This window comes from Phragmites australis, chromosome 16, assembly GCF_958298935.1.
Source record: "Phragmites australis chromosome 16, lpPhrAust1.1, whole genome shotgun sequence".
NCBI classification, from domain to species: Eukaryota; Viridiplantae; Streptophyta; class Magnoliopsida; order Poales; family Poaceae; genus Phragmites; species Phragmites australis.
This window is the reverse complement of record NC_084936.1, coordinates 5,384,004-5,411,825: the sequence shown is the minus strand read 5'-3', so window position 1 is coordinate 5,411,825 and position 27,822 is coordinate 5,384,004. Positions and strand designations below refer to the sequence as shown.

Here is a 27,822-nt window from a genome sequence, read left to right as displayed (position 1 = left end):
CAAGCGCGGTGGTGGCAGCAAGAACAGCAATGCTGGCGGTGGTGGTGGGCAAGGCTCGCGGCCTCATACTGGCACGCAGCAGCAGCAACCTGCTTCAACGCAGCAGCAACAGTCCAGCGCCAGGAACTGGCCCACCCCGTACAATCCCTGGATGGGGTCGATCCAGATGTGGCCGGGGGGTCCTCGCCCTCCATTGGCGCCCCTGCCATTGCATCCACAGCAGCAGGCTCTCCTGGCTCAGCAGCAGCAGCAGGCTCTCTTCGCCCAACAGCAGTAGCCGGCTGTTGCACCTACTCCCAGCGACAGCAGCAGCCAATGGGCCGCGCCAGGCTACTACAACCTGATGACCGGCCTCCCTTCATGGGATCCGTCGGCCCTCGCCTCCGCCTTCAGCACAGCGTCGCTGACTCCACCGCCGGCCAACGAGTGGTATTTCGACTCAGGTGCTACTTCACATATGACCTCTCAGTCCAGCTCTCTTTCACATATTCTTTTCCCGCGGTATCCTACTCCTTCATCCATTATTGTCGGTAATGGCTCTATACTTCCTGTCACAGCCACTGGTTCCACAGAGTTGCCACATGCTTTACGCCTTAATAATGTTCTTGTGTCCCCACAAATTATTAAGAATTTCATCTCTGTTCGCCAGTTTACTACTGACAATAATTGCTCTGTTGAGTTTGACCCTACTGGTTGTTCTGTGAAGGCTCTTCCGTCTCGGACCGAGATCGTCAGGTGCAATAGCTCCGGACCGCTCTACCCTCTGCGCCTTCCTGCCGCTCACTCCCTTGTCGCCCGGGCAGCCTCTCCACTGTGGCATCGACGTCTCGGCCACCCTGGTCATGAGGCGTTATCCAAGCTTGCGTCTAGTGTCTCTTGTCAGATTGAGGATTGTTCAGATTTGTGTCATGCATGTCAGCTAGGGCGCCATGTCCGCTTGCCCTTTCATGTGTCCACTTCTCGTACGTCCAATAAATTTGATCTTATTCATTGTGATTTATGGACATCCCCAGTTGTCAGTATTTCTGGATACAAATATTATTTAGTTATACTTGATGATTGTACTCATTATCTGTGGACTTTTCCTCTGCGTCTTAAATCTGACACTTTCAGCACGCTCGCTCACTTCATCGCCTACGCGTCCACCCAGTTTGGCGCCCAAGTCAAGGCTGTCCAGTGCGATAACGGGAAGGAGTTTGACAACTCTAGCACCTGCAATTTCTTCCTCACGCAAGGCATCCAACTTCGCATGTCCTGTCCATACACCTCGCCTCAGAATGGTAAAGCTGAACGCATTATTCGTTCTATCAATAATGTCGTTCGCTCCCTGCTTTTTCAGGCCTCCATGCCCTCCTCCTACTGGGTCGAGGCACTCTCCACGGCGACCTCCTTGCTCAACATCTTGCCCACCAAAACTCTCCAGTTTTCCACGCCGTACCTTGCCCTCTTCGGCAAGCCTCCAGCATACGACCATCTGCGAGTTTTCGGTTGCAAATGTTACCCAAACCTGTCTGCCACCACCCCACATAAACTCGGTCCTCGGTCTGCTCTGTGCGTCTTCCTTGGATACTCCGCTCATCATAAAGGATACCGCTGTCTTGATCTCTCTTCCAACAGAGTCATCATCTCGAGGCATGTCATCTTCGATGAGAATGCCTTTCCTTTTGCCGAGCGCGATGGTCCTCGCACCTCCTCCGATTTCGAGTTTCTTGATGCCACTGACGATGTGCCCGTTCCTATTGGACCGTTGCACAAGTTTCTGTCTGCAGGTACTGCCACCAGCGCCCTTGCCGGTCGCTCTGCGACTGTGCCTGGGACGCCCACGGTCCCTGATGCGGAACCTGCTGATCCTCTGGTGCCAGCGCCCGCGCTCTACATCCCCCCTGCGCTGCGCTCGCCGGGGACCCTAGCAGGCTCCTCACCCGCGCCACGCGCGGCCACCGATGGCTCTCCTGCGTCCAGCACGGGGTGTGCTGTGCGGCTGTACGTCCCGCCGGCACTTCGAGCAGCTTCCCTGTCCCCTGGGGCAGCATCGCCGTCACCACCGCGTAGACCCCCGCCTGGGTTCCCACCACTCCGCCGGATCGTCTCTTCACCCAGCAGTACACGCGCCGCCAGCCTGCGCTTTCTCCACCAGCGCCCGCTCCTCCGCTGCCCAAGGGTGCTGTTGCGGTCCCTCCAGTGACCAATCAGCACTCCATGGCTACGCGTTCGAAGAGCGATTTTCGGATGCCTGCTACGTATCACACTGCGTCCCTGTCACCGGTGCCGAAGACCTTCCGCAGTGCTCTAGCCGACCCCAATTGGCGAGCAGCTATGGAAGAGGAACACAGTGCCCTCTTGCAGAATCACACTTGGGATCTTGTGCCTCGCCCACCTCGGGCCAATGTTGTCACTGGCAAGTGGATTTTCAAGCACAAGCTTCAGTCTGATGGCTCCCTTGAGAGGTATAAGGCACGCTGGGTACTCCGTGGCTTTACCCAGCGGCCTGGTGTTGACTTCAATGAGACCTTCAGCCCTGTGGTGAAGCCTGCTACAGTTCGCACAGTGCTCTCTTTGGCTCTTTCTCGCCGTTGGCCTGTTCATCAGCTCGATGTAAAGAACGCCTTTCTGCATGGCCATCTGAATGAGATCGTGTACTGCCAGCAGCCGTCAGGATTTGAGGACTCCGCTCATCCGGACTTCGTCTGTCGCCTGCACAAGTCCCTGTATGGCCTCAAACAAGCCCCTCGTGCCTGGTACAATCGGATGGCTACATACTTGCTCTCACTTGGGTTTGTTGAAGCTAAGTCGGACACCTCACTTTTTGTCTATCAGCGCGGATCAGATACTGCCTACCTGTTGCTTTATGTGGATGATATCGTCCTCATAGCTTCCTCACATGGTCTCCTTCGGCGGATATTCTCAGCTCTCCAGCACGAGTTCGCCATGAAAGACCTTGGTGAATTGCATCACTTCCTCGGTATGCATGTTCAGCGAAGTGGTGACGGACTTCTCCTCTCTCAGCGACAGTACATGCTAGACATTCTTTGGAGATATTCGTGTCCTGCATGACCCCACCTCCTCTCAGTATGCGGACATCTTCACCAAGGGGCTTCCCTCTTCAGTGTTCACGGAGTTCAGGTCCAGTCTGAACGTGCAACGTGGCTGACGACCAGACTGTGGGGGAATGTTAGACTAGCACCTATAGGGCTGGCCATGCGCCTGGTGGCTGGGCTGCATGCTATAGTAGTTGATCTCCTATATTAGGCAATCTTCTATATTAGGCAAGGATATCCCACGGTGGTCATGATTTCTGTAAACCAACCTGGTCTTCCTTGCCTATATATGTAACCTGCCTATTGGCCTCATAATCAATCTACTATTCCTGTGCCATATTCCGACTTACACGCATCATATGGGGCCCCAGCTGCGCTACAAGAACAGTGACATTGCAACGCCAGCTTACATTCAAATTCAAATACGTATAGATGTTGCGTGTTGGTGTGACTCGTAGAATTGGTATTCATCTGCTGCAGCACATTGAGCATCTGGTGAACCAGGTGAACTCTGCAGCAACTTTGCCGTCACCACAATAGTATGTAACCATCTCAGCTGGCACGTGTTTGATGGTCCTCTGAATTGGGCTGTTTAATGTGCTCCAAGTGCATCTTTACCAAGAGATCGGTTAGCTGTTCTTCCAGGTCTTCCTCCTTGCTGTTCCTGCTCACGGTCCTCCTCCCTCTGCTTGTGACCATCACTACTACATCTTTGTAGTTTGCAAGCTCATTGGCCACCACAACATTCATACCATACTTTTTCAAAGCCATCTCCGCCTTCTGTAGAAGAATATTTGGATCTGTCTCGAGCTGCAATTTGCAAGCATTAGGAACAAATGGTAAGGCAGATTTGGACATAGGAAGACAATACACGCTGAAGATTTAGTGAAAAGAATTACTTTTCTTTATAGTAGGAAAGAGCTTGAACATCATTAGCTTCCATATGAAGTGAGGGAAAAGATAGAAGTATAGACCTAACCTTGAAGGATACACAAAATGCTGAAGGAGCCCAATGTTTTCTGAGGTTGAAAAGCATCTTTGGAACTTGGCTGAGTTGCATGTTCAAAGGGCCACCTGCTGACTCGATTTTATGTTTAGCCTGTGAAAATATTTGTGTCAGGGAGGAACAGGGAATGGAACCTTGGAATGGTGACAAAACAATTTGAGTATCTAACTAAAATTTGCATCAACTATCCTCTCAACAAGCACTAGCGACCAAGTACTAATGCAACGCCACCATAGGTATATAAATGTGCCCTGATGCCTGCACCAATCCACCAACTAGTATGCGAAGAGCTCTTTTCAAACATCAGAAAACAAAGGAGTCTGGAGCAATTCAGGTAGCATAAGAATCATATTATGCTTAAGTTTCCTGGATTTCAAGTTTTCCATGTCATGACAGAAGCCTAGCATGAAGCACGTACAAGGGACACTGATATCTTAAAGAAGGATCAGCAACATCAAGGCATATCAAGGACTACACAAATAATCAAGGGCATAATTTCAACGGACTGTTTTCACATAGCTTCTTCAGTCAAAAAACTTGTTTCCGTGAACCAAGCGACTTGCTAAACCTTGATAATTCTTGTATAAATGGAGGAAGCAAAATATAAAAACCATGTATTGTTTCCTATGATGTGCAATGACAATGCCAGTCTAGAATCCTAACGGTATGATATTCAGATATGCACCCACTGCTTCAAATCTAACCCTGCTGTGCTCCAAGGGCAAGCAGTTGATTGGTTTGCTCGAATATGATGAATATATGAAGACATTATCGGAAGACAGAACCTACCATGCTTTCCCAAGGAACATAGAAGTCGGAAACTGCAGCAGCAAGATAAAAAATTCCGTGGCGCCCCAAGCAATTCATAGAAGTGGCTACCATTTGTAGTAACTGTTGGAAACAAGAAAAGAACAGACATGTCAGATTTTATGTTAGTATAACATCATTCACATGGTTAAGCTATCATGCACATATAGCTCAGCTTTTAGTGTCTAAAACAAAAGAAATAGAATAATTGCCAACACATATGATAACTGAGACTGCTTGCATCACAAAAAATTACTCAAATTGCCTTCTTCCCACCTTAAACTATGCTGAAATCTTGAACAATACTCGAACCAATAAACCAGCAAGGTACAAAATGTAATATGGACAGCAAGAACAGATACGTGAGACCGACACTATACACAAAGCAATAAGAACTGGCAACATGCACTGGTAGGAAATAGGTTTGGAATACCTGAAGGTACTCGAAAATTGTAGTGAAGGGAAGTTTCAGAAGCAGGCCTTCATCAATCACCTGCAATCATGAACACAAGACATAGCCATGGTACCATATCAATCTGAATTGCAGCTAATGCATCAGAAGAGTAAGCGACATACAAATGGAGGTGCATATATCTACCTTGCGATAATTACTGATCGCTGCCTTGACCACCGTGGAATGAGATTGTGGAACTGAGATGTGGTACTTAAATAAGAACTGATGTTTTAAAAGTAGAAAACATATATTCATTTAAAGATTACTTGAAACTACAGTAGAAGAATGAAGTAAAATAACAAAGGAGGCAAGCAATATAAACCATTCATATATTCATTTAAACAAATGTGGCTCAGTTTGCATGACATAGATAATTCAGGATTACAAACTCCAAACCTTGGATCTCTGACTCTTCACTGAGCTCAAAAAAATCGAGAAACGAATCCTCTGGAAGAAATCTACAGTACGGTTGCTTGCTCCCGCTGCAAAGAGGCGCCAGTGTCACAACTTTGTGGCATTCTGGCATTCAGAACGGAAATAGAACAGCTTGCAGGTAACTACACAAAGAACATTTGACACTGAGGATTTCACAAGCCCTGCCTAGCTATAATATGAAACCCAATTTGCAGTGCCAATTTCAGCGGAAAAAATTGAGCACGAAGCTACTTTAGTTCCCTCTTGGAGACACTAACAATGACAAATTCTCAGACTGGAAGGACTCACCGGCGATGGATAAAGATGACAGCGTAGCCCGCCTTGAGAAAATACCTGCATTTAAGCAACAAACCGGGTTGCCACAATTGCACGATCAGTTCTAACAACAAGCAGGGCGGTGGCAAGCAAAAGAAGAGGGCGTGGTGTGTGTGTGTACTCGGTGGAGGCCGCCCCCCGCTGGCCGGAGGAGAAATTATCGATGTAGCGCACGCAGCGCTGCTCCAGGGGCACCGTGGTGCCGCCGGAGGTGACACAGACCACCCCGGCGGGACCTTCTCCTCCGCCGCGCCCTGCAGCATGCGATCGAGGTCAGGAACCCGCTGCTCGCGCGTCAAAATCCGATCTTTTTTCCTTAACCGGAGCCGGGCCGAGCCGCGGAGGGGGCAGACGAAGTGGAGAGATGGGAGTCTTGCCGGCGGAGTGGCGGGCGACGAAGTCGGCGATGCTGGCGCCGACACGGTCGCGATCGCGGAGCGGCGGCGCGGAGCGGAAGAAGGCCGCCGTCTCCTCCTCGCTCCGGCGCGTCGCCGCCTGCGCCGCGCTGCTTGGATCCACCGCCATGGCTTCTGCTCTCTTCGGATCCTTCTTTTCGTTTCGTCAAAAAGAGATTCTTTTTGTGTGGAAATTTAAGGAGAAAAGTGAGTGTGAGAGTGATGGGACTGCAGCAAGGCAAATCTTTTTCGCTTCCATTTTTGTGTGGGAGAGATTGAGAAAATGATACGGAGCATTGGAGATCGAAGAATTGGGTGGAACAAAAAAATGGAAAATGCGGTTGTAAATGCAAAATTGAAAAATAAAAAGATCCGGATTTGGATCGGGGGTTTGAACCCGACGTGAATCGAACACGCAACCTTCTGATCTGGAGTCAGACGCGCTACCATTGCGCCACGGATCCGGCTGTGCTAATATGGACTATAGTATATAAATATTTAGTTTTTCTGCCTCTCTTAGAACGTGGATGTCCTTTGTATACTTTCTGCGTTTCAAACATGATAAGAGGAAACGCCCAAATAAGCACCGAGTATATGTTGTGTGTTTGGGCTGATGGCATTGGTGGAGCTACGATTTTAGAGATGGGTGTTTGGAGTCATCGACAGTGACACCAAAGCATTGTTCTATATAAAAACTAAAGGTCAGTAATAGCAAATATTAAAATACTAGACTGAGTGGGAGGTTTGTGTGAGCTAGAAAACGAATTTTTCATCAAATATCATTGCTTTCTCCTCTGTATATATGTAATATAGCTTCCTAATTGCTTTTTTTTTTGCCAAAATTCAGGCATGTTCCTAGCTTTGACCTTAACAACTTTCTTCAAGTTGCCTTCTTCCATTTACGCCACTCTAGAGTCACTTGTTCTTGTAGGTTTTCAACTACAATACGATGTATTTAAATCTATGGTGTTCAATATAAATAGTTCAAAACACATTGTTGTTGCATGAAACCTCAAGTCTCATAGAGTTGTAGTTGACCTTCCGGTCGTCATATGCCAATAGATGCAATCCTGCAAGGAGTTAGTTAACTAGTCTACTGGATACGACGAAGAAGCACGGGCATTATCACCCCAATAGACACATGGTAGATGATGAGAGCTTTCTTGAGTGATCGGACAAATTGCCCAAGTTCAAATATAATTTTAGTCTCATCATCTAACTTTACCTCAGCTTGGCAAAGCCACCACTACATCCAGTTTTCCTATCTACAACAATATCCTTTTGCTTTTCCATGCTTTTTCTGCGAGTCTGGATTGGTCGCAGGCCCAACCTCGACACCTAGGTCTTCTATGTTGCTACCTTCTTGAATGCCATATGTGGCCGCTACGAGGAACCAAGTTGCCACATGGATTTTGGAAGCGATGCTTCTCATAGTCGAGCACACACAAGTAGAGTTGGAGGGAGAGACTGACCTAAAACCCCACATGCCATCATTTTTTCACAGAAGTGAGGCAAAAGCAGAGGCAGAGACAACAGGGGCTAGAGGAAGCCTTGGCTTCCCCATGATTAAAAAATTCCAAACCCCTGATACCTCAAATGGCATTAATCTTGTAGGTTAAAGAGTTAGTTAGACATGTGCATAGAATATTAATCATATTCTTGTATTCTTAAGTGTAAAGTAGGATTAGAGTTTTATACTTTGTTAATGAATTAGAGACAACACAACTCCTTTTTCTTCCTTTCTTTGTGTTTCTTCTACCAACAACTATTTAAATTAGAGGTGCAATGAAGTTCTGAAATTGTTTTCTTGTCATATTACTATTCAACATCCAGTTGAACACTTCCATTGGCACCCTAAATGGTTATTAATGACACATTTTAACAACTATTGACTACTAATTTTTGGGAATTTAGCTAGACTGGATTATTTTAGTTTGACCAAAGATAAGTCGTAAACACGCGTTTACTAATTTTGGTACATTATATGACTATACAGTTTTTTACCCAAAAACAACAAAGGCAAACATTGCATTTTTACATTATATAAGTGATAACCTTGTGTTGGATCCCCATAAAATAATTCCAGCTCCGTCCCTGCAATACATCAACTGAAACTTAAAAGTTCCAGTATAGTCACCAACTGATTGATACATCTTCTGCCTCCGTAGTGGAGACACGTCTTCTGCTACCGTAGTGGAGACACGCCTTCCAGCCACGGAGACGGGTTTCGCCGCTGCCCACCTCCACCACCAGGTCACCAGCCGCTTAAACCCTCGTCCCCCTTCGTCGCCCCCAAACCCCCGCAGCTCTCGCCTCCCCTTCCCCACCGCCCCCGCCTCCGCCACCGCTTCCGCTCCGCCGGCCTTCCCAATAGGCCCCTCCCCTCCACGTCTCGCGCCCGAGCTCTAATGCTCACGCCCGCCACGTCCCGCCGCGAGCTCTAGACACGCGTCCTGTGTCCCTCCACCCCGCTCGCGCGCTTCGCTTCGCGTCGCGCAGGACGGCGCCCAGCGGCTTCGGTCTCGGCGGGGTTGGCGCCGGCGCTGCGGGGAGGAGAGGAGCCGCGTCCAAGCTGAGGCACTTCGTGGGGTCCATGGCGGCGCCGGCCCCGCTGCTGCGGTGCCCAGGCTCGGCGCCGCCGTGGCTGTCGTCCTCGCCCTTCTTCTTTCGACGCCGGCGCCGCCCCTCGCCGCCCCCGGCGTTATCCGGATGCAGGAGGTAGTCGCCGTGGCGCCGATCAGAGATTTATTCATTCTTATTTTGTGTTGTGTTGCGTTTCAATTATTCAATCTTCGTTGCGGCCTTTGGGAGGTTGTTGAGATGTCCCCTTCGAAGAATGGAAAGAGGAGGTTGTGGAGGTGGTGCTTAGCTCTGCCGGAAATGATATGCATGCTATTCTAGGTGCGGAGGGTGATGTCCTGGCAAATGCCTAGGTGGATTTACGTTTTCCATGTTGTTATCGCTGTGCTTAATATTGTCCTAGGAGGCCTGCTCTTTCGATTCGAACTGAATAGCCCCATGTTTGGGTTAATGTAAATACAGTCTTTGTCAACTGATTAGAGGATGTGTCGATTGACATTACTTATGTTAGGCAAGGGAACACGGTGTCACCTTCTATAGCCTCATTACTGTTTGAACATGTCCATGCACTGCCTGATTAATAGTGGTCCACTTAAGCTTGGAGCGATTCACACTCCCTGAAATGTTCCCCTTTAGCTGTCTTGCAGTACTTAGGAATTTCACTTTGCTTTGGTGCTTTCTAAATTTGGTAATCGTTCTGGCTGACAGGCAAGACTATTCTCATAGCTCAGATATGGGAGTTAGAGGAAGCAGTGCTTTCAAGCTTAGACTCTATGCCAACTTAAATGTGCAAAACAGTGCACAAGAATGGGTGGAGGAGAGCAGGAGGCTATTTTATCTCAGAACTGTCAACAATGTCACAAATAATATCTATAAGGGCACCACTCCTCTACGGGCTGGAAACCTACAGAATGAACTCTCAGAAGATCACAGGGGTTTAAACTACCCTTCCTTGCATAATCTAAGAGAACATGTATCATCTAAGTCAATTGTAAATAGACATGACAATGCAGAACTGGTCAAGCATAGTATGGTAAATCAGCCTGCGCGATCTGTGTCAGCCCCGATTAATGTTGTTGATAATAGTGTGAAACAACTGAGCATGCCTAGTGGCTCTAAGGTGGAGATTCCTTGGCGTGATTGTTCATCGGCGGAGGATCTTCCGCTTGATATCTCTAATACAGAGGCAACTTTGGAGCTCGATGATAAGGCTCATGATGTCGATGATGAAAAGGAGCATAAACTCATAACTAAAAAGGTGGTTCCATCTTTCTCAACTAAAGCATCTTTGTCCAAGGAATCTGCAAATGCACGGAAGGCGCTTGCTGGCATCTATGACAAAGTTTTGGTAGTTGACAATATTGAGTCAGCTAGGAGCACTGCTCAATTGCTTACTACAAAGTACAAGAGCTTTATTCATGCATGCGACACAGAGGTAAAAAGAACCCTGCTTGATTTATTTGCTTTCCTATAGAGTGGTTGTGTTGTCCATCCTTATTCACCAAGGCGCACCATTTGTTTTACAAAGACATCAAAATATTCCATTGTTTATAAGTATTAGGTTTTGTTGAGTAACGCCCTTTTACTGTGAAGTGTCATCTGCCATGTATTACATCCCGTGTTTGTCCCGATTTCATAGTTATCACAAGAAGCTTATTTCTGAAGGTGATAGGTTGTTTAATTCTGAAGTGTCGTTTGCTGACCCCAAGCGTTTGGTCTATGTTCCTCATGAATGTACCAAAATCTACCGCAGCCAATGGAAGAATCTAAGTCAGATGTCACGAGTAATGCTGAAGATTGTTGTCTGTATCGACTTCTCTTAGTTGCATGAGCTAATATGCTCATTGTCTACTGCTAGGATAGCAAGCTATTCTCAGAAGTAAACTTAGTTTTAATTATTGGAGTATAATCTTTGTGCAGGTAGCAAATATTGTTGTCAAAGAAGAGACACCAGTTGGTCATGGAGAAGTAATATGCTTTAGTATATATTCATCAAATTCTAATACACAAGTGGCTGATTTTGGAAATGGCAAAACTTGCATTTGGGTGGATGTGCTGGATGGTGGAAGGGATGTCCTGATGGAGTTTGCTCCTTTCTTTGAGGATCCATCCATCAAGAAGGTGCAATTCTTTTCCTCTTCATGTTGGAGTAACTTCATGGCTATTTTTCTCCTTTTATATGTTGTTTGGAATTGGACTTCTACACTTCTTTCTGAATTGCTCTATTTACTGTTCAAACTATACTTGAAACAAATTGGATGTTCTTCACTATTTTATCCTTAACCATTTCACAAGATTGTCAACATGACAAAATTGCAGGCTTTCTAACAGCAAAACCATACCTGGTTACCCGCCAAAGCCATTGCATACCAACTATTTTTAGCTTTGTTTTTCTTGAATTGTCTGAAGTGAACATCTACTTTCTCTTGATCATGTAGGTTTGGCATAACTATAGCTTTGATAGCCATGTCATAGAGAACCATGGAATCAAGGTTGATGGGTTTCATGCTGATACAATGCATCTTGCACGCCTTTGGGATTCGTCCAGGAGAACTGATGGTGGATATTCACTTGAAGGACTTACAAATGATCATAGAGTCATGGATGCTGTTCCAAAGGATTTACCTTATGCTGGAAAGACATCAATGAAAACCATCTTTGGTAGGAAAAAAGTTAGAAAAGATGGATCTGAAGGGAAAATCATATCTATTGAGCCAGTCGAAAAGTTACAAAGGGAAGACAGAGAGTTGTGGATCTGTTATTCTTCACTAGATTCAATGAGTACATTGAGGCTTTATGAGAGCTTAAAAAGCAAGCTTGAAACAAAGGAATGGATCTTTGATGGTTGCCCCAGGGGAACGATGTACGATTTCTATGAAGAGTATTGGCGTCCCTTCGGTGCCCTTCTTGTGAAGATGGAAACAGAGGGAATGCTTGTTGATCGTGCTTACCTTTCAGAGATAGAAAAAGCTGCTGTTGCTGAAAGAGAAGTAGCTGCAGATAAGTTTCGGAAATGGGCATCTAAATATTGTCCTGATGCCAAGTATATGAATGTGAATAGCGATACTCAAATTCGCCAACTTCTATTTGGTGGCATTGAAAATAGGTACTATCTTGTACTGATCTCTTCATTAAAGCCTTCTTGATTTCCATATACCTTTTTGCTATGGTATCTTCTTGAGTGCACTTCATGTTTGGATCTTTATGAAAAACGATAGTAACTTTGGTAGTGATTTGTTGTAGAACACATTATTTTGACCACAATTCATATGTGTTAGGAATATAGAGTCCTTATCCATTACGTATATGTTGTTAGAGTTCTTATCCTATACTATATTGACCTCATGAGCTACTATTGAATACAAGTTGCTATTCCTAACATGGTATCACATCTAGGTTTTCTTTTTTTGGACGTCGCAACTTGTCTTGATCCAATCTAACCCGTCGTCGACACCCTCTCGTCGGCTGGCTCCCCCTCTCTCTTTCTTGATCTAGATCTAGATCTAGTCCATCATCCTGTCGTTGTTTTCTCCGATTCGCTGGCTCTGCACAACCACGTCACTTGGATCGTGTGCTCCTGCGCTTGCCAGCTCCGATTCCCATTCGGCCGCCTCAGTTGCTTGCCCACCTGTTGTCGAGGCCACATCGGATGTTCGCATGTCCGACGTCTGAGGCGGACTCCCGACCTCTACCTTCTATTCACCGCCTCGGTTGGTCGCCTGCTATGGGTGCTGGTCTTCGCCGGTCCAACCCCTGCCTGTCGTGCCGTCGCGGACTCCAACGTCGTCTGGTCCTGCTTCCTGCCCTGTCACGGCTTTGCCCCCTTTCGTCTCTGCTCTGGACCGACCGAGCCCCTCCGCTCGGGTGCTCAGGGCCAGTCCTGATCCGATGCTGCCCGCTCTTGCTCGGTGCCCCTACCCACCGCGTCACCCAGCCTCCCAGCGCCGCCCACGCTTGCCCAATCGAATCGCCTAAAGCGGATTGATCGGCTAGGATCTGTCGCCAGATCAGCTAGGCAGGGGTTCCCCTATGAGAAGTTCGTGCGCAAGCACACGAGCGCGAGCATGCTCTCCATGGCCAATGATGGGCACACCAACGGGTCCCAGTTCTTCATCTGCACCGTACCCACCCCCTATCTTGAAGGCAAGCACGTCGTCTTCGGGCAGGTCTCTAAGGAGGTGAAGATCGCTGACTGCGGCCAGCTCTCCTAGATCTATCCGTTCTGTTGGGTCGTCGTGTCCGCATGGGTCGCTTTCACTCGCTTTGAAATAAGATGGTGGTATGAGGTGTGGTTGAGTCGAGTCGTTTATCCATGTATCCATGGTCTAGTTGTGGCGGTTAATGCTAGGTGGTTGTAGCCAACTGCTATAGGCTACCTTTTGGCGATGGTTCATGGGCTTCTGGTGCTTGGGCTTAGTCTTGCTGGCGTGCTGCGTGTTGCTACTTGCTAGCTTTTGTTTTGTTGCTGCTTGCTAGTGTTTTTTTGTGCTACCGCTGCTATTGTCCTAGTCTTTGGGTGGTTTTGCTGCTGTGCTAGGCTGTGATTTGGTACTATGGGTCCTTTGTTGGGTGCTCTTGTGTCTAGCTTTTAGCCTTTGTTTTCCCACTGCTGCCTGCTAGTATCTTAGTCTCGTATTAGAGTTTTTGCAACTCCGCTGTCTCTCCAAGTTTCTGTCTCTCTTTGAGTTCATCTATGCCGTGTGAGTCTACATATTCCTTCGTCAATAAGTCTATATCTTTCCTATCGTTACAGTTGCGACAGTGCCATATAGATCTTTTAGTAGCTTTAGTGGCAACTTCTTTTGTTGTCTTGCTACTCATCACCTTGGTCTAGGGTATTCTTTTGTCATCTTGGTCTTTCCGTAGCTTTAGTGACCACTTCTTTTGTTGTCTTTCTACTCGTCGTTGCTTTGTTGCGATTCTCGACCAAGGACATTCTTTGTTGTCATCATCACGACTCTACTCCCGTACTTCGCTTAGCACTTCTTCGACTTGATTTGACAGAATTGTAAGACTCCACTCTATGACGGCTTTGACGAGACAATTTTTGGATGTATTAGTCTAAGTTTATTGCTTAGTGTTATCTCTTTCAAATGCAACGTTGTTGCATACCCCATACGCCTTGCATTTGAGGGGGGGGGGGGGTGGTATTAGGAATATAGAGTCCTTATCCATTATGTATAGGTTAGGTCTTTATCATATACTCCCTTATGTACTCTATATATTGCCCCTAGGAGCTACTATTGAATACAAGTTATTCCTAACATTATGCACAGAGGGATACATGGCCCAGTGCCCTAAGCTGGATGGTAATTGGCCTTTATCCAGTTATGAGAGCATCCACAATCTTTTTAAGAGCGAGAAGGGAAAATGGAAACTGAATTTTCCTGTGCCTGCTAATCATTTTGTGTATGTAATATCCAAGGAAGAAGTAAACTGAATCTTTTTGCTTTTCGTTTGTATTTCTAGTAATTGATTGTGCATATAACCTAGGAAACTGGTAACTGAAGCTTTCTTTCACATCGCTTCTATATAAATCCTAGAAGTGTTAACTTTGTTGCCTTTGTAACAGACATAAATCTGGTGAAACTTGGCCACTGAGTAAAACTTTTAAAGTACCAAATGAAGAAAGTGTAGCTGCAGATGGCAATAAGACTTCAAAGTATCGCACAATCAAACTTTGCAGCATCGTGGAAGATCTGAAAATCGATATGTTCACCCCGAGTGGCTGGCCATCAGTCAGTGGGGATGCATTGAGAAGTTTGGCTGGTAAAATACCCACGGAACATATTTACACAATAGATGATAACCAAGGGGATGACGAAGATACCGGTGGTTCAGAAGATCCCGAGCTGGATATAGATGAAAATTCCTCATATGGAACATCATATGAAGCGTTTGGTGGAGGAAAGAAGGGAAAGGAAGCATGCCATGCAATTGCAGCTTTATGTGAAATATGTTCTATCGACTCGTTGATATCCAATTTCATTCTTCCCTTGCAGGTTAGCCAGCTGATCTTATGAGTTGTCGTACGTACCTTGAGACAGCATGTCTGGCATTTACTGACAATGCAAATCAGGTTTTGCTGGTGTGCTGCATGCTCCCAGCTCAAAATGCTTATGCATTGTGTGCTGTGAAACTGAAAGCTACAGCATGCATCACAAAACGTGTCAGTCTGCACCATCAAGTTAGAATTTTAGATGGTTTGGATTATTTTTGTTTGTAAATTTGTTTTTAGCAAAATAATGGTTGCATTCAGTTATTCGTGTGATTGTATATTTTTTTTATACTTTGATTCTACCATGATCATGCCGAGACATTTTAGTGTGGATTGTGAGTGAGACCATTGCTACTATGTGTTTCTGCTAGCTTTTGTCAGGATACCAGTTACGCTTAGCTAACTACATTCAACTGCAAAGTGTTTCCATGTGTTGTATATCAAAAAACTCCCTTACTCCATGATAGGGAGATCATATATCATGTACGGAGGGGCGCATTCACTGTTCATTAAATATCAATACTGAGACAGGACGCTTGTCAGCACGAACACCAAATTTACAGGTATGCATCATCTTTTGTGTTTATGTGGGATTTTTAAAGAGCTTTTCTGAATCACCATCTCTGGATTGTTATGAAGCGCATGATATATCACTGTACAAGAAAAGGATGAAAAAGACAAACAAGTGGTAGTTACAAGTTTATTCAAGAAAATAATCAAATGGACATTGGCAACTTTTGCTTACTGGTATTAAAGCAGCTGTTTCACAGAGGTCTTGGTCCAAAATGGATGTGTTATGTGTAATGTCTATGCTGATTGTAGCCTCAGGCTTCAGCATTCCCCAGTGGCAATATAAATAAAATGCTCCATAGAAATCTGATACAAATCATGAACCTACCTAGCTCACTTTTTACATACCTCGCTATTCATTATATAGAGTAAACCTCAGGTTGCACATTGAAATCTTCATTACGTAATGAACAGCAGCTACTTATATGCTTCATAATCATGTGTATCTGGGCACTTGATAAATTTTATTTTAGCTCCAGAAGTGGCAAATGGTTTAATTCTAGCTGCAATATAGTTTAGATCTGGTAAATATTGCTAACTGCTAAAGTATTACTTTATTCTTTCGGTCAATATTATTTATTGAACTCAATACGTCTCCCTTGCAGAATCAACCTGCCCTTGAAAAGGATAGGTATAAGATTCGCCAAGCTTTTGTTGCAGCTCCAGGAAATTCTCTTATTGTTGCTGATTATGGTCAGGTGTGGTTACTAGTGCTCAATAGTCAATTTTTTTGTCCTTGAATTGCCTAAGCAATTTCACTCTTAGTCTCTTATTAAAGGCATGTTTTAATGTAGCTGGAGCTGAGGATCTTAGCCCATCTTACTAATTGTAAAAGCATGTTGGATGCTTTCAAGGCTGGTGGCGACTTCCATTCTAGGACAGCCATGAATATGTACCAGCACATCCGTGATGCTGTTCATGAAAAGAAAGTTCTTCTTGAATGGCACCCTCAACCTGGTCAAGAGAAATCTCCAGTGCCGCTATTGAAGGTACTTCAAGTGCTACTAGTTGTTTTGACAGCATCATTTTTTCTTAGAAGTTATGCGTGATTTTTTAATTGTTTAAGGCTTCTATTTGATCATATCTGTTTATTGCACTTTGATGCAATTATAATCTCCCCAGTTTGTAGTTCATTCAATCAAATTATTATTTCCTTTTAAAAAAATGATATAGGAATATATCATTCCTGTACTTTTGGGATTTTTGAACTTCTGAATGCTATTTCGCTTGTGGAATGGTGTCATTCCACAAAATTTGTTGGATAGCCCATTCCATTGCACAAAAGTTGTTGAATTCCACTCTATCAGGATGGATCCACTCACCCTAGCATGGGGCATTCCTCGAACCAAGAATGCCATAATTGTATTGCATGTGTGTGTTCTTGAACAACATTTATCTCTAAATATTTGAGCCCGCGCATCCTCAGTAGTCAACCTTAAATAACAGGAATAAGTTTTTGCAAGGGCAGGTACCCTTGTACATTGCTTATTAGGACACTGACTTTGTATTTTCACAGAGAAGATACATCCAATTTTTTTCATCAATTGCTATTGAGCAGGAGTTTTCTCTGTTACACTTTTAGTCCGCTAAATGCTTCATGCTCTGCTGTTAGTATTATAGTATATTATGTGATTAAGGAGATATATGTACGTTGATTTTTACAGAATCACATAAGAGCATGAAATAGAAATACTATGCTAATTATGATGGAGTTGAATCAAATTTAGTGTTTTTGATTTTAGGATGCTTTTGGCGCTGAGAGGAGGAAAGCTAAAATGCTTAATTTTTCCATTGCATACGGAAAGACAGCTGTTGGGCTATCTCGGGATTGGAAGGTATGAAACTCATTACTACCAGCCTACATCTGCATTTTGAACTAGGATAGTTGGGTCAATGATGTGATCAAAGTATGTCAGGAAATTACTTGATTAGTAATTGATCATTTCTTTTTAGAATTGACTTTAGTGAATATTTTTTTTATCATGTGTATCGACAAATATGATGGTTCCACTTTTGTCATTTCGTCCGTATTCCTCTGCGTAGCATGAATTTTCCTCTGCCCACCCAATGGCAAAAACTAAAGCTGAAACATGATTAAAAAATCCTGAGGAAATTACCATTTTGCTTCTTGGAGGATCATTTGGTGATTACACCAAATAAAGTTTGATCCAAAAATGATAACGGATGTAAATCTTTTACGCATTACACATTAACTCACCCAGCAAGGCAACAATAGATGGGTGCTATGGCAGTTTTCATAACTTGATCTGAGTCCTGCTGCTGAGGATGCTTTGTTTGCGTTTAGTTTCTTTTTTGCCAACTTGTGAGATACATGGAAAATTAGCTCTCTGTATTTAAATTTCTAGCATTTTAGATACTTAGATGTCATTGTCAATTCTATTATTATGCAGTGTATTCTAGTTGTTTTTTCCTTCAATTGTCTGTACTCGCTACAGTACAAAATTCTTAAAAAATGTGTGTCATAACCAGTTTCAGAGTTATGCCCCAGGTTTCTGTTAAGGAGGCAAGGGATACACTCAAGCTCTGGTATAGAGATAGAAAAGAAGTTAAAGCTTGGCAAAAGAGGCAGAAGGGGCTTGCACATGAGAAGTATGAAGTTTACACTTTGCTCGGGCGCTCACGCCGTTTTCCTAAGATGGCTCATGTAGGTCCTGGTCAAAGAGGTCATATTGAGCGTGCTGCTATAAATGCACCAGTCCAGGTACGTCCTACTAAATGTAGCTCAATAATTATGGTGCTCAAACTCGATCTTCAGTTTTTAATATGTGCAGTATCTCTCTGATCCACAGGGAAGTGCAGCAGATGTTGCTATGTGTGCAATGCTTGAGATTGAAAGAAATACCCGTCTTAAGGAGCTTGGTTGGAGACTCTTGTTACAGGTTTATTTTCTGTTTGTTTTAAGCATTGTAGTTAGGTTGATTGACACTGGTACCTGTACCGCTTAATAACAGGGCAAGCCACTGTTCGTGGTTTCTTTGATCTAAACAAAAGTGAAATCAACAAACAACTATGACATATTCAATAACAACACTCTTAATTGTTCTCATTGATTCCTTCAACATAATTCTATTCCTGGTCTGAATGTGAATTTAAACATTATTTGCAATGTCTGCATTTGTCAGGTGCATGATGAAGTGATACTGGAAGGGCCTACAGAATCTGCTGAAACAGCCAAGGCCATAGTGGTGGAGTGTATGTCCAAACCATTCTATGGAACAAACATCCTGAATGTCGACCTGGCTGTTGACGCTAAGTGTGCAAAGAGCTGGTATGCTGCCAAATAGTTTCCGCAGACATCCTGTCATCCTATACATGGCCAGATGCACATATTTGCCTGCTGCAAAGTACAACTTCACCGGTGCAATCAGGACCCTCTGTTCTGATGAAATGTGGTGGATTTGAGCCATCACAGACTGCAACTCCAGGATCGTCTAGCTTGAAGTGGTAGTCTAGCTTGAAGTGGTAGTGCGCCACGCCCAATCCCGACAGGATCACACGCCCATTTCTTGGTTGCAGCAGCAAAAGAGCGAAGACTGAAGACGCGCTGGCAGCGACCTGGAGCTGTTGGAATGTGCACTAGCCACTAGCGGTGTAGTTTTACTTAGGTTGTATTGGGGGTTAGGTTCTCAGTAGGATCTGTTCTGTCTGAGATGACTTAATCTAGAGGAAAGTAGCAATGCCAAAGCATGCTGTTTTGTTCATAAGACCTGTTCAGCATGCTGGTGTATTAGGTTAGTTTCCCAACCTGGTCTGTTCCAGTGAGGCCTAACATTTGTCATCGCAGTTGGTGAAGCTGTGTTTATGTTGGTCGAGGGATGACACAGTTTAGCATAAGGTATTATCTTTTTTTCCTTTGAGCTAATTTATTCTGTATTTTTTGCGATTAAAAGGTGACACACAAAAATTAAGATTTGAACCCTGGTGGAGTCGTATTCTCATGCCTTCACCACCGTATAAAGAGGTGGTTCCTAATTTATTCCGTATTCACCACCCTTTCATTGTTGGTGATTGATGCTAGGTTGAGGACGTGCAGCCTCCCATACTACATCTCGAACAGTCTAGTTCGAGATTTTTTTGGCGAATAAAATCGTTCTATATGTTAATTAAAAATAGTAGCGTTACAATCTCATAGCTCTACATGCTCAATACATTCTGGAATACCCGGCAACAACACTGCCGAGCTACATTGTCGGCAAGCATGTTGAGCGAGTTCATGAGCTACTTTATTGTGACCTCTCTTCCCTTTGGTAAGCGATTTTATGTTCCTTGTGCATTTACGCTAGAAGCATCAAGCACCATTATGCATCGCGGTGACTTTTGAAACGTGTGTATATATTTTCAGTTTCGTAACAGGTAATCGTGAATTGTGAGGTTGCTGTGGCATTTGAACTATTGAAGATGCCATAATCAACTGAATTTCGCAGCAGGGCACAACAACCGCACCCTAGAACTATAACAGTATAACCTGTCTGGCTGTTTGGAGTAGGATTGTAGCGATCATAATCCAACAAATTCCTGCAAAAATTATGAAGGCTTGCGCGAGTTACAAGCGCATGTTGAAAATTTGCAAGAAAAAAAGTTCTGAAAGACAAAGTTGAGGAATTTTCACATGGATTATTAACAATAGAAAAACTCTGACTATTGAGATCAAATGTTGAGAAGGGGTGGAAAGGTGACAGGAGATGTTTTGTGACAAGGACAAAAATATTGACCACCTCTTCTTTTTCTTGTTCGGTAGGCTAAAGCTGTTTAAATAGGTCGTGTCTACTGAACTGACATGAGACATGTCACTGTAGACATGGCTCAGATATGGTACGAGGCGTCGGACCATGCCTAGATTGAGTGTGCAGCACACCGTGTCGGCACTGCACAACCCAACTGTCGGTGTATTAGGAACCAGGGGTCCCTGAGTCCTGAGACCGGGCCGGCCATCCGCCACGTGTCACCATCCCGCGAGGTCCACCCTGCAGGATAAGAAGAAACTAAGTCCCGGGAGAAGGTGCTCGGGGCCGCAGCCTCTGGTTCCCGAGCACCCCAGTTCCCCGATGATCCGCAGAGTCCAAGTACCGGGAAGGAAGTGCTCGGAAGGGTTCTCACTTACCCCCGAGTACTGTAGTCCCCCGATGATCCAAACAGCCAAGTGCTCGGGAGAGAGTGCTCGGGGCTGCATGTGGCAGCCCCCGAGGACTCGGTTCCCCGAAGGTTTCCCCCAAGTGCTCCGGAGAGAGTGCTCGGGGCTGCACGTGGCAGCCCCCGAGGACTCGGTTCCCCGAAGGTTTCCCCCAAGTGCTCGGGAGAGAGTGCTCGGGGCTGCACGTGGCAGCCCCCGAGGACTCGGTTCCCCGAAGGTTTCCCCCAAGTGCTCGGGAGAGAGTGCTCGGGGCTGCACGTGGCAGCCCCCGAGGACTCGGTTCCCCGAAGGTTTCCCCCAAGTGCTCGGGAGAGAGTGCTCGGGGCTGCACGTGGCAGCCCCCGAGGACTCGGTTCCCCGAAGGTCTCACCGAAGTGCTCGGGAGAGAGTGCTCGGGGCTGCACGTGGCAGCCCCCGAGGACTCGGTTCCCCGAAGGTCTCACCGAAGTGCTCGGGAGAGAGTGCTCAGGGCTACACTTGGCAGCCCCCGAGGACTCGGTTCCCCGAAGGTTCGCGCAAGATCGTCCGATGACCCGAAGGGTCCCGTCGGCGGGGTGTTAGCCAGTCAAAGGCCTAATGCCGCATTTAATAGGCACGCGCGGCCTGACATCCTGACATTCTCAGCTGCCCACGCCCTAGTATCAGACCCTGCCATGCTTTGGCAGGGGGGCGTGGGTCCATTAAATGCATGGGTCCCGTCCCGTTTCATCCGGGTGCCTCGGGATAACGTTGCCAGAATCGAAGCGCTCCGCCTGCCACCCTGCCCTGGCAGAAGAACAAGACAGGGTGGGCGCACCGGGCACCTCTGTGGCTGCCCGGTGGGCCCTCTTAATGGCGCCGGAGGACATCCACAGTGGCGGGTGGTCGGATGCACGCCGCATTTTTTCACCGCCCCTGTCACTTCGCCAAGACGGAATAATGACGCCTTTCTCCGTGGCGCCTTGGCACTCACGCCCCCTCTTTCCCATTCAGGATAAGTCGAGGTCGGCGCGCCTATAAAAGGAAAGGATGGAGAACACATAAAGGCACCCGGAAAAAGCACCCCGCCAAACCCTGTCAAAGCCCCCCAGACCCCAGACGAAAAGCGAGCCCCAGTTCGAGATTCAGGTAAAAAAGGTTCAGGTTCAAGACAAGACGAGACGATAGAACAAGAACATCACAAACAAGCTCGAGCAAAGCTAGAACACGGGAGCCTCAAGCTCTCTGTAGACAGCACACCCTTGTAACCAGATACATCCTTGAAGAATTCCCTTCAAGGAAAGATATAGCACTTACACAGGAGTAGGGTGTTACGCCCCCGTGCGGCCTGAACCTGTCTAAACCCCGGTGCATCCATCTTTTTTGCACTAGGTCGATCATCCCCCACCACCAGCCACTGTATTTATTTCCGTTCCCATTTATTTCCCCGACGAGCTCGTTCAGGATCATCCCCCCGGCCGAATCTTTAAAAAGGGGTCTCTCGGGATCCCTGCGACAGGAGTTCATCCTCCGACACCAACTTAGATGGCCCATGCATGGTCACGGCCTGCCCCGCTACCCGGCCGCTTCGCCTCGCCCTCACTTGGCCCTTGCCTCACCTCGGCCACTCTGCCCCGTTCGCCCTCGGCCCAGCTGCTCGGCCACTCAGTCTCACCCCACCTTCGCCCCCTCTCAGCCACCCCTACCCCGCCACCTGACACAACACTGTGCTTCACGAGCCGTGTCGTGAGCTACGCCTCAGACACGTGGAACAACACGATACGACCCAGTTAGTTAGTTGGGCCAACCGAGCCTAAACGGGCCCATGTTGTGTTGGGCCGGATGACCCATTTGACCAGATCTGTTGTAGCCATACATGGGTGGGCTACATTAGTAGCTAAGGATTTGAATGTTGTATTGCTATGTTCTGAGCTATTTGGTGATGGAGGAACAACACCACCTTTATGGAAATGAGGATACATCTGGAAGGGATATTGTCCATATAACTTTCTAGTTTTGCTTGTCGTAATTGTAATATGGACTGGAATGTCTAAAGATGTATATGAGAATTGGGCGTTCGAGAGTTGCTGGAGTATTATGTGGAATGATAATAATACTTTGAGACATCTTGTCGGATATGTTCTCTTTCCTTTACTGGACGGGTGATTGTTGTCGGAAGTATTTGTGTGTTTGCTTTGCAGGAATGCAGGTGTGTGCAGGCCAATGTCGAGAAGCTACTCAAGGTGGTGGCCGTCCGACTCCGATATTTGAAAGAAAAATTAAAAAATAAAATAAACAGCGACATCTTTGAAAGCAAAAAAAAAAAAAAAAGCGTACACGTACTAAACCAATCCTGGCCGTCCGATGTCGAGATGGAATAATTCGTTTCCTTTCGAGCGAAGGAAAGCCAAAAAGTCTCCCCGGCCAGCCATCCACGTGTCCGAGACGGACGGCCCATATCCCTCTCACGGTGGAGCAGGTGCCCCATCGCGTGCTACGCGCACACCGACCTGGTGGCCGACGTCGCCGCGGCCGCCCACACGGCTCCACCTCATCATCGTCTCCAGCTCTCCATCGCCTCTCCTCTGCCATTTAGATCGAGTCCCCCCCCCCCCCCCGCTGAACACCCGACCAAGCAGCTGCCTCGCTTGCATCGATTGAGCGGGCGCCATGTCGATGCTGGACGCGTTCTTCAGCAAGGGAGGAGGCGGCGGCGGCGGCTTCCGCGGCGCCAAGTGGTACGCGCGCACTCGCGGTTTCTTGGGGATCTCGTGGGCATGGTGGGGTTCTTGGTTTGATTCGCTTGGTTTTCGGTTCTGATTGGGGTTTGTTACCTGTTGGTGAGCAGCAAGACGCTGCTGAAGCTGACGATCCCGCGGATAAAGCTGCTGCGGAACAGGCGGGAGCTGCAGCTGCGCCAGATGCGGAGGGACATCGCCAAGCTCCTCGAGGCGGGGCAGGAGGCCACCGCGCGCATCAGGGTGCGGACTCTCTCATGCGTGGGGGATTTGCTTGGATTGGAGTAGGGTTTGGTTCTTTCCTTCTTAGGGTGAGCACTTTGGCTTTGCTAATTGGCTTGCGGCTGCAGGTGGAGCACATCATCCGGGAGGAGAACATGATGGCCGCGCAGGAGATCCTCGAGCTCTTCTGCGAGCTCGTCGCCGTCCGCCTGCCCATCATCGAGGCGCAAAAGTTCGTTCCTCTCTTTATTCCATCACAACTCGTAACTGCAGATGTTATTACCTTGTTTATGTGCTCAATTGTCGATTTAAGGATCATGGGCATTACAATCCCAACTAGTTGCTTAATTGCCCCTCGACATGGCATAGTATGCTGGAGCAGCAGCACCCGGTTGGGATTTCTAGTGACTTTTACTTTCACTGGCCAAGAACTTTCGAGGTGCTTTTTTTGTTGTATTCAATTTGACGTCCTGAGGCAACCACTTTATTTGTTTCACGTAATAAAATTATCGGTCACTGTAATTTCGCATTAGTTATCGGTCGGTTGCTAATTTGCGGTTCAACATGACGTGCCACTAGTGGCACCGTTATTTAACTTTAAAATGGTAGCTTTCTTTAGTATTTGTATAGTGCATGACTTTCCATATTTCTAACTGTCATACATAACCTTACTTCACCACTATAGTGGATTACGGCAGTGTTTGTTCCATGATAGGCCAACCCGTATGTTTGAAACATGTATATCTAGCAGGAAATTTGACCCTAAGCCTCAATTTATTATGTACATTAACCAACAGGGGGAAAGGATCTTCATTCTTGTACCCTCTGCCTTCTTATATTCTTTATTTGTTTTTTTAGGCACAAATCTTTCTTAGTCTGAATTCCCAGGATGTCACTAACTAATATTTTTTTGCTTCTCTGCAAATTTTTTTTATTAAGCTGTATCCTCTTGAAAAATGATGTGGGAGATACTGATTCAGCTCTTAAATAAAAAGGGCTACATTAGTTGATATAATTGATAAACTGTTTTTGTGACTCAAAAATTGTAATTAACTTATTGCAATATTTCTGTAGGTTTGCAGATGAATGTGGCTGATTTGTGTTTCTTTGTTGTTTTATCTGCTTCAGGGAATGTCCTATTGATCTCAAAGAAGCAATATCCAGCATCTGTTTTGCTTCTCCAAGGTGTGCAGATCTTCCTGAACTGATGCAAGTTCAAATGATGTTTGCAACTAAATATGGGAAGGAGTTTGTTGCTGCAGCTTCAGAGCTGATGCCAGATTGTGGGGTCAATCGGCAGGTCATATGACACTTTTAATTGGAAGTAATTCAATCATGTTCTCTGGCAGTTTGATTGTTCATAACATATCAGAACGAATACTGCTGCAGATAATTGAACTACTTTCTATTCGCCCTCCTCCTGTTGATGCAAAGCTGAAACTGCTGAAAGAGATCGCTGAGGAGCATGAAGTTGATTGGGATCCATCAGAGACGGAGACAGAATTTCTGAAACCTCATGCAGATCTATTGGTAAATATTTACTTACGAGAAACCATGGTTAGTTCATTAATTCGAGTCTCACTTTTGATACAATGTTTCTGTTCTTAGAATGGACCAACCTACTTCAATGGTTCCATGCTGCCTCTTCCCAAGGAGAAACACGAGGAAACAGTAGCTGCAAGTGCTGCGGAGCAGCCTGATGAAGACTATGAGTCAGATACAGGTCTTGAGTCACTGGATTTGCCTGAAGTCCCAAAAGCTGCAATTCGTCCACCTTCCGATGCACCATCAACCCCAGATATTGGTCCACATGTTCAAAGCTCACAGTCAGTTCCTCATGAATTTTCAAATCCTACCGACTTGGAAGTGAATCCAACAGCTGATGGTCCTTTTAGGATTCAGATGAAAAGTTTGGAACATCTAGTTTCTGCACCATCTGCTCAGTCAAATATACCAGATTTGCCAAATGAAAAGAAGCAATTTATTCCTTTTGCCTCTCCACCGCCAGTTGTTGCAACTTCTTCGACGGAGAAAACCGAGTCAATTCCCTCACCTTCTCCATCTCCTCCAGTGAGGCCAACAGAGCCAGAAATCTTCACGAAGAAAATTGATGAAGTGACCCCACCTCCGGTACCTCCTACTGATTACATGTTCTCGAAACAACCAGAACAGGTACACGCAACCTCTCCTACTGAGAGTGGGCCAAATATAGACTTGGACGACGTATTATCTGCTGCTCAGACAGCTGCTGACTCAGCAGAGCGAGCCGCATCAGCGGCTCGTGCTGCTGCAAACCTAGCACAACTGCGCATTGCAGATCTAAAGAAGAGTGCCAAGGCTTATGAGAAGTACGGCGATGGTGTCCAAAAGGAAGGCCAACATCAGACTGAGGTGACGCAGAAACCAGTATTTGATCACAAGGACTCCTTTACCAATGATACACAGCACTATGTGCCTTCTCATATGCCTCAGAGATCTCCTTCTTTGGAGGACGATCCATATTTCTCCTATCCCAACCTGTTCTCGTCACCAAAACCTTGAGTGTGGAAACTAGTGGTCTGCGAATTAGTTCTTCAGCATAAGCTTGAAGTCTCTACAATGTCGCTTGTTCAGTTCTGTTTGGTCCCGTTCTTGTATTTGGCTGTCGCCCGGAAAATTCTGTGTATGCTGAGTTGATACATAAAAGGACTAAAGGAGGCTGGTGCATTACTATTAGGTAGGTTACTACCCGTGCTGTGCAGTGTCTGTAAACTGTAAATGTGAGGTGCTTGTATCAACTTTCCGAAATTTGCCCCCACCTGTACAGACTACAGGTAATAAAAACTGAATATTAGTAAATAATGTTCCTTGTCATTCTGTCGTGGCGCTCTGCCTGAAGATAATTGTTCCACTCGGCGTGTTGCCGTTCAGAGAACAGTGACTAAGCGCTGCTGTAATATCCAAGTAGTTGCGCTTCCTTTTGGAGCGTTGCAATTGCATCTCTCTTTGATTTCTTGTAATGGTTTGAAACAGCGTGGACGACATGATGTACCTTGGTCATTTGCTCTGTTTGCAATTTCTATTGAATCATAATTTTATTTGCTTAAGTTGCTATCCATGTATCACAGGTATAATTGGACCGATGCTTCGGCATACAGCTAGACGAATTCGTCATTGAATTCTCCCAAAATCACAGATTGAAAATAAAACAGCACTGAATTAATCATCCGAATCATGGATCGAATCCGAATAATAAGATTTTGTTACATCACTCGACACTTAATGTGGATGCATTTGGTTTTGTTGATAGCCTGCGCCTGCACAGCGGGCACATCTCGCTCCTCTCCAGCGTCTTCTCCACGCACACGCCATGGAACACGTGCCTGCACCCCGGCCACGCCACCACGCTGCTCTCCAGCGGCTCGTAGCAAACAGAGCACTCATCATCCTCTTCCTCGTCCTCGGTGACCCTCCTCCGCTTCGCCGGCCGCACCGGCTCTGGCAGGTGCAGCACCTTGTGCGTGTAGAAGCACTGGGGCCACGGCTCCTGCATCTTGACCTCCAAAGCGCCACGCATGTGCTCCATGCGCTCCGGCGTGTGGTCCTCGCGCCGGAGGATGCCAACGTCCACGGTCACGTTGACGTGCGAGGCTTGTGGGGAGATGGTGTCGATCGCCGGCGCCACCAGGGTTGACCAGAGCTCCTGAAGCTGCCGGCGGAAGAGGCCGGGGTAGATGAAAGGGCCCAGCGAGGAGCCGACCCATGTCAAGGAGGTCGCCAGATCGCAGGCGGGTGGGGCCAGGAAACTGAGGGGGAGGAGCTTCGTCGTCGTGCACGGCTCCACGGCTCCACGCCCGCTCCATGTCCACGAGAAACGGGTGTACCGGTACTGCACGAAGATCTCCTTGCCTTCTTGGCCCCCGGAGGCATTGGCGGCGACCTGCATGAATCCGGCGGTGTTCTCGACGGCGGCGAACCGCGCCGGCCCAAGGAACTCCAGATGCCGTATATCGTCCTCGCTGTTGTCACTGTCATTACACTCCGCGGAGGAGTCGTCTTCGTCGAGAGGCTCGTATTCATCCTCGTCCTCGTATTCATCCTCGTCGTCAGCAAGAACCGCTTCCTCTTCCTCGCTCTCCGGGGGTGGCGGGCCAAGAAAGCAGTAGTATAAGTTG

At 46.5% G+C, this 27,822-nt stretch overlaps 3 protein-coding genes and 1 non-coding gene across 6 annotated transcripts; 2 read left to right on the top strand and 2 right to left on the bottom strand.

The window, feature by feature from the left end:
* Positions 1–3,362: 3,362 nt before the first annotated feature.
* On the bottom strand, positions 3,363–6,900 carry LOC133895850 (phosphopantothenate--cysteine ligase 2-like). Its single transcript, XM_062336370.1, has 9 exons — positions 6,433–6,900; positions 6,177–6,309; positions 6,029–6,073; positions 5,702–5,787; positions 5,450–5,502; positions 5,285–5,344; positions 4,834–4,935; positions 4,018–4,137; positions 3,363–3,848 (listed from the first exon to the last, which is right to left on the bottom strand). Exons 1-9 carry the CDS (start codon positions 6,578–6,580, stop codon positions 3,591–3,593), a joined length of 1,005 nt encoding a protein of 334 aa, XP_062192354.1. The 5' UTR covers positions 6,581–6,900; the 3' UTR covers positions 3,363–3,590.
* TRNAW-CCA (transfer RNA tryptophan (anticodon CCA)) lies at positions 6,843–6,914 on the bottom strand. The gene has a single exon. It is a non-coding gene; the product is annotated as a tRNA-Trp (tRNA).
* A 1,852-nt stretch (positions 6,915–8,766) lies between these two features.
* Positions 8,767–19,591, top strand: LOC133895874 (DNA polymerase I A, chloroplastic-like). Of its 3 annotated transcripts, XM_062336392.1 has the most exons (12): positions 8,767–9,168; positions 9,739–10,465; positions 10,951–11,151; positions 11,469–12,136; positions 14,603–15,032; positions 15,496–15,591; positions 16,204–16,296; positions 16,393–16,587; positions 17,341–17,433; positions 18,108–18,320; positions 18,409–18,498; positions 18,742–19,591. In XM_062336392.1, exons 1-12 carry the CDS (start codon positions 9,044–9,046, stop codon positions 18,901–18,903), a joined length of 3,093 nt encoding a protein of 1,030 aa, XP_062192376.1. In that variant the 5' UTR covers positions 8,767–9,043; the 3' UTR covers positions 18,904–19,591. The 3 variants fall into 3 exon arrangements, with proteins under 3 accessions (XP_062192376.1, XP_062192378.1, XP_062192377.1); XM_062336394.1 differs by lacking the exons at positions 18,409–18,498; positions 18,742–19,591 and having other exon boundaries at positions 18,095–18,253; XM_062336393.1 differs by lacking the exons at positions 18,409–18,498; positions 18,742–19,591 and having other exon boundaries at positions 18,089–18,253.
* A 3,639-nt stretch (positions 19,592–23,230) lies between these two features.
* On the top strand, positions 23,231–26,754 carry LOC133895297 (uncharacterized). Its single transcript, XM_062335519.1, has 6 exons — positions 23,231–23,446; positions 23,557–23,689; positions 23,797–23,900; positions 24,797–24,968; positions 25,058–25,198; positions 25,277–26,754. The coding sequence occupies exons 1-6, from the start codon at positions 23,379–23,381 to the stop codon at positions 26,207–26,209; spliced, it is 1,551 nt and encodes a 516-aa protein (XP_062191503.1). The 5' UTR covers positions 23,231–23,378; the 3' UTR covers positions 26,210–26,754.
* The last annotated feature ends 1,068 nt before the right edge of the window (positions 26,755–27,822 follow it).

Coding starts and splice junctions, on each gene's coding strand:
- LOC133895874 (XM_062336392.1), top strand. CDS start 9,044: ATGGCGGCGCCGGCCCCGCTGCTGCGGTGCCCAGGCTCGGCGCCGCCG. Junction 15,592..16,203: donor CACGAACACCAAATTTACAG/GTATGCATCATC, acceptor TCTCCCTTGCAG/AATCAACCTGCCCTTGAAAA. Junction 17,434..18,107: donor GGCTATCTCGGGATTGGAAG/GTATGAAACTCA, acceptor GTTATGCCCCAG/GTTTCTGTTAAGGAGGCAAG.
- LOC133895297 (XM_062335519.1), top strand. CDS start 23,379: ATGTCGATGCTGGACGCGTTCTTCAGCAAGGGAGGAGGCGGCGGCGGC. Junction 23,690..23,796: donor AGGCCACCGCGCGCATCAGG/GTGCGGACTCTC, acceptor TTGCGGCTGCAG/GTGGAGCACATCATCCGGGA. Junction 24,969..25,057: donor ATTGTGGGGTCAATCGGCAG/GTCATATGACAC, acceptor ATACTGCTGCAG/ATAATTGAACTACTTTCTAT.
- LOC133895850 (XM_062336370.1), bottom strand. CDS start 6,580: ATGGCGGTGGATCCAAGCAGCGCGGCGCAGGCGGCGACGCGCCGGAGC. Junction 5,788..6,028: donor GTCATCTTTATCCATCGCCG/GTGAGTCCTTCC, acceptor GCCTCTTTGCAG/CGGGAGCAAGCAACCGTACT. Junction 4,936..5,284: donor CAATTTTCGAGTACCTTCAG/GTATTCCAAACC, acceptor TGTTTCCAACAG/TTACTACAAATGGTAGCCAC.